This window comes from Homarus americanus, unplaced genomic scaffold (genome assembly GCF_018991925.1).
Source record: "Homarus americanus isolate GMGI-L3 unplaced genomic scaffold, GMGI_Hamer_2.0 scaffold4060, whole genome shotgun sequence".
In the NCBI taxonomy this organism is placed as follows: Eukaryota; Metazoa; Arthropoda; class Malacostraca; order Decapoda; family Nephropidae; genus Homarus; species Homarus americanus.
In genome coordinates this window covers 9,736,046-9,741,756 of record NW_024746161.1, presented here as the reverse complement: position 1 = coordinate 9,741,756, position 5,711 = coordinate 9,736,046, and the positions used below count along the sequence as shown (strand labels likewise).

General features: G+C 41.5%; 1 protein-coding gene across 7 annotated transcripts in view; it reads right to left on the bottom strand.

Moving 5' to 3' along the window:
* Positions 1-4,210, bottom strand: part of LOC121879106 (lachesin-like) — a 43,271-nt gene extending 39,061 nt beyond the window's left edge. The window contains exons 1-2 of one of the 7 annotated variants that reach the window (XM_042385621.1): positions 4,145-4,210; positions 155-530 (exon numbers count right to left, since the gene is read on the bottom strand). In XM_042385621.1, coding sequence (XP_042241555.1) covers positions 155-209 — 55 coding nt within the window. In that variant the 5' untranslated portion in view covers positions 210-530; positions 4,145-4,210. Of the gene's footprint in view, positions 1-154; positions 531-4,070 lie in introns of all 7 variants that reach the window. The other 6 variants (XM_042385620.1, XM_042385619.1, XM_042385624.1 and 3 more) reach the window with 6 other exon arrangements.
* Positions 4,211-5,711: the final 1,501 nt, after the last annotated feature.

Here is a 5,711-nt window from a genome sequence, read left to right as displayed (position 1 = left end):
AAATACCTACTGTATCAACCCAAAACCTACACATACACACGTACGTACATACATGCATACATACATACACACGTACATACATACATACATACATACACATACACACACGTATCCCATAAATCTACAAGCAGTGTTACAAGTCACAGCGACTTACCTTTTAGAGACACCAGCCACAGCGTCGCCAAGTACAAGTTCGCTGTGGGCTTCATTTTTGTGTTTATTTTATTTCCTCTTCCCTCCTTGCTTTATCACCACGTCTTCTTCTTCTCTTATTATCGTTCTATATATCTATTTATCCTCACTATCTACTATACGATCCTCCACTCGTTATGACCAACACAGTTAAGTGAGTTGTCATGGGTTATAAGGTATGGCGGTCATGGTCATCTGGTAACTCTTACGGAGATTTTTATTTCCAGCGATAAATTTCTGTCACTTTTAATTCCACTTTCTGTTAATAAATTATCTTAGTTTTTCTTTATTTTTTGTAAGTTATTAATTATGATTTTAGGATTTTTTTTAGGGGGATTCTGTAGTTAAATAATAAAGAAAAATATTACAACTTTCAATAGCAAATAAACTTGAGTTAACTTTTAAATGTACACACACAATATACACACATACATACACCCACACACACCTCCCAGTCTCACCACACCCAGTCTAACCACGCCCACCATCCTGACCCACTTTGACCACGCCCACCATCCTGACCCACTTTGACCACGCCCACCATCCTGACCCACTTTGACCACGCCCACCATCCTGACCCACTTTGACCACGCCCACCATCCTCATCCACTCTGACCACACACACCACCCTCTGACCACGCCCACCACACCCACTCTGACCACGCCCACCATCCACCAAAAATAGACTCTTAACACAGTGGCTTCCTCTATATCGTTTCAGACGCCGCCCACACAACTTATCTCTGTCCTGTCGGCTCTTATCTTTCTTTCTTTCTTTCATTTTCTCTATATATTTCTTTCTCTTTCATTTTCTCTTTTGTGTAATATTTTTTCCTCTCGTTCTCTCTCTCTCGTTCTTTCGCTTTCATTGTTTCTTTACCTCGCTCTGTTTCTTTGTCTTTATTTTTTTTCTCGTTCATTTATTCTCTCTCTCTTTCCCTTATTCTTCCCTCCATCCCTCCTTCCCCCTCCGTTCTTCCTTTCTTCCCTGTCTACCCCCTTCCTTCCCTCTTTTCCCCTCCTTTCTTCCGTGTCTCCCTCCTTCCTTTATTCTGGGTTAAGTGCAGACGATTTTATTCAGCTGAGAGACACCCCTTCCCACCTCCACTACATACCTTAACGCCATCACTCAAGACTGGCTTTAGTGCGTCTTGGTGATGGGAGTGACCTGACATGGCCTCACTGACCCCTGTTTACCTATACACGTCATCTTCTACAACTACAACAACAACATTTTTATATACGAGATGAATGAGTCGGTGAAGTGAGGCCCCTCCTTGTAGATGTCCGTCCGTCACCATCACAAGCACTCGAGAGCCCCACTTAAGATGTGATATCAATAGGGTTTTTTTTGCTCTCTCTCTCTCTCTCTCTCTCTCTCTCTCTCTCACTTAGCCATACATAAGGGTCTACCCCCATGTGGTGATACCTGGCGATAATTAAGGGTCTGTCCCCTCCCACGAGTCACTAAGCACTATACACCTCTGGCTTAAGTAGATGGAGCACCCCCCCCCCCCACTTAATTGTTACGACACCTGGCGATATTTAAAGGTCTGCCCTAAATAGGCACGTGGAGTGAGGTTGATGCTCGCTCTCTCTCTCACACACACACACACAGTTACCTAGTCTCGCTTTAATTCAGGATGATTTAAATAGCAATACTCACTACCCTCCAACGCTCCATAAACAAATCAAAACAACAACACCAAAAAGCGCGCGAAACTACCCACAATGCTCATTACCAATACAAAAAAGCGCGGGAAATTGACCATAATGTATGTTAGATTTGCCAGCGTGTAATTATTGAGTTAGGTTGTGGCGGCAGGGTTGTCCTCACACACACACACGATAATACTTCTCCTTCCTAGATACGGTATAGAGTCACAGTGTAAAAACAAAGCCATTTTTTCTTCTTCCTTGTTGACTTAAGATATTTTTAAGTGTATTCTGGACGAAGGCTGTGCACCTGTATATCCGCCAACTCTCTTGTAAACACTGTAACTAGCTTATCGGTCGGTGTACCAAGACGAGGGAGGAGGCGTGTGGATTCACTTAACATAATATTGACAGGACACCGTTCTTATACCCTTATATATAACATCCCCTTCTGCCTAATGCTTGTCTAGTTGTCTTTCTGTGTTATTTAGGTTACAGATTAAATTCCTTTATTCACCGGACTTATATTTATTTAACTTATATTATCAAACTCCTCGTATGATTATTATTCTGTTTTATTTATTTATTTATTTATTTTTACCTAGATAGAGAGGTGAGGCTGTCTCTTAATTGGAGCGAGAGGGAAGGAAGGAAGGAGAGAGGGAGGGAGGGAGGGATGAGAGGAGGGTGGAATGAGAGGGAAGGAAGGAAGGAAGGAGGAATGAATGAGAGAGGAAGGTGGAGTAACAGGAGAGAGGGAGAGGTGAGATACGTTCACCCATCACCACTTGGAGAAAATATTTATCATGTGCACCTGTGAGGAGATAATTAGTTTGGCTGGCAGACAGGTGTTACGAGGTCCTGAGAGAGAGAGAGAGAGAGAGAGAGAGAGAGAGAGAGAGAGAGAGAGAATCGTTGTTGCTAATTAAAGTAAGTCAATCATGTTTTAATGACTAGACATGATGGTAGTGTCAGGCTGTGTCAGGAGGGGGGTGTTGATCTGTCATGTGTGTCAGGTGGGGTGTCACGCTCACTAACGCTTCACCATCACCACTGACAACACTCACTATCACCGTCAACACTGTCACTATCAGAACTTTAAAAGATTAATGGTGAAATTTTGTTTTGCTAATTCCTGTCACCATCAAAATGTCACTGTTAAATTATTACTGTCACTATCACTACCACTCACTATCAGGTCTTTAAGAGATTGATGGTGAAGTGTTACTTTACTAATTCCTATCACTGTCAATACATCACAATCACTATCAAAATATTAGTCACTATCGCCGTCACAGTGTCACTATCAGGTTTTTAAAATATCATTATTCTCTGTGTCGTTTTTCTATAATCACCCTTATCACTATCAGGATCTATGACGTCACTATCAAATGAACACTATGCCAGTCATCCGTCACTATCTAATCATTGTCACTACTATTTCTCACTATTAATGGAACGCTTACAATAATCAGCCTTTTCACTATCAAGACAATTTTCAGTATCGCTTTATCACAATCAATGGAATATAATTGTCATCATTTTCACAATCAATATATCATTTCACTATCACCAGAACACTTTAATGATTCATGTCACTATCAAAACATCATTATTACTGTCATTATTATTGTCAGGTCTAAGTATGTCACTATTAAGTGGTTTTAAATAGCCTTAACATTCACCATCACTGTAAAAATGTCACAATCACTAATCACCATCAGCTCTAAAATGTAATTATTACCAAAACATTAACATTACATTGTCACTATTCTTCATCATCGCCAATGCTACCGTGTATCTATCACTGTCACTTACAACACCTTTCACTATCAAATCATCATCAGTCATTAACAGTACGTATATCTCACTATCAACGTTATAACATCACTATCAACGCAACAATGTCACTACCACCATCACTGTCACTAGCAATACCTCTCACTATCAGCGCCCCAACATCACTATCAACGCTACTGTCATTATTATCGGTAAACGTGTGCCGTCACTATCAGCGCTTCGATGTCACTATTACCGCTGTTAACACTAATCGCCAAACTGTCACCATAAACGTCATTGTCACTATCAAACCTACAGTGTCACCGTCATAATCTCACTATTATAAGTAAAAAAAAAAAGCACTTATCAACGCAAGTCACTATTATGCCAAAATATCACCATGAACACAATCACTATCAAAACTATTATCATGTCACTATTACCACGGCTTTGACAGCGACTGTGGGCCACAATTACCATAAAACGTTACAATCACGGCTTTAACGTCAGTATTTACAAGTGACCGTGAGGGTAGGAGCGTTCGGGGCCAACGTGCTCTCTCTACGCTGTCTCAATGCATACTGACCAACCCTCTAAATGTGTGAACTTGAAGTGATGTGGACTAGCCAACTGTTCCTCTATAACACACGTATTTTTATTATATTTTCGACATTTCAAGATGGAGAGGATGAAGCTGGTGATAGTACGTGTATTTAATCGGTTTTTAAGGATTAGGAAACAAGTATTATCATCTGAATGAAGGTAATTATCCTCGCATGGCTACCGCGCGCACGGGTGAGTTGCCAATTGCCAGTTTGATGCGGTTGGTCACGGAGCACGGGACCATATTGCACGTAGAAGCAACACCGTGCCTGCCTCGCCGCTACGCCATACTAAAACCAAATCCCTTACAGCTGATTTTAGGCCGAAGGTGTGCGAAAAATGTCTTTCAATGGCCAGAAACAACAAACACCAGAAACACACAAGAATACACAAATGACAATCTGAAGAAAATAAAACGAGTGAGGATCTTCCCGCCGCGACTGACTCACCCGTGGCGCCAACCAGCCACCGCAAGACTTTTAATTTCTAACCTCGATGGGGGGAGCCAGGGACTTTTTTTTTTTTCTTTGTCCTTGCCACGAAAACCTGTCTCAGTTGGGTGTTGGGCGGGACGTAATAATACTAAATTAATTTCCTTTCCGGACAGGTATATTACTTATTAGTTGATGATTTTGTTTGGGGAAGGGACGGTGAGGTGACGTGTAAAGATGTTTTGTGATTTATTTTCCAGGGTTATTATTATTATTATTATTATTATTATTATTATTATTATTATTATTATTATTATTATTATTATTAAAAGTAGGGTAAACAAAATAAACATGGGAAATACGCTAAATCTATCATTTTTACGTACCCAACTCCGCAACTCTACGTCCACACGCACACACACGACGAAGATTAATTGTGATTCTATTCCTATCTGTCAGGATCTCTGTATTGCTTGTTGACGAAAGGATGACTCTCTCTCTCTCTCTCTCTCTCTCTCTCTCTCTCTCTCTCTCTCTGTGTGTGAGGTAGCGGTACTGTTGATTGAAGGTCGTGTGAAAAGTAACTTGTTGTCTTAACTTAAAGTACAAAAAATAGCATCAAACTACACTAAGAACTTACATTAACTAGATACGTTCACTTCACACGATGTAATGATAGAAAACCTAACCTAACCTGACCTAATTTAACCTAACTTAACCCCCTCCTTCCCTTCCCTACCCCCACCCTCTCCCCTCCCTCCCACCCTCTCCCCTCCCTCCCCTCATTGTCCGGGCCTTGTCACGCTTAATATGTTAAATACTGTTTTATCGCTCATCGGGGTCGACCCAGGCGCAGGTATAAGCCCTTATGAGGCAGGTCTCCTAGCCACCCATCCACCACCACACAATGGGGAGGCCTGGAGGTCCTTCGTTCACACTCAGTGATTGTGTTTCTTGGAGGGGAGGCGTGTGTGTCTGTGTGTGTGTGTGTGTGATGAAGGTGTGGGTGTGCACGTGTGTGTATGTGCACTATAAAGCTTATTTGGCCAC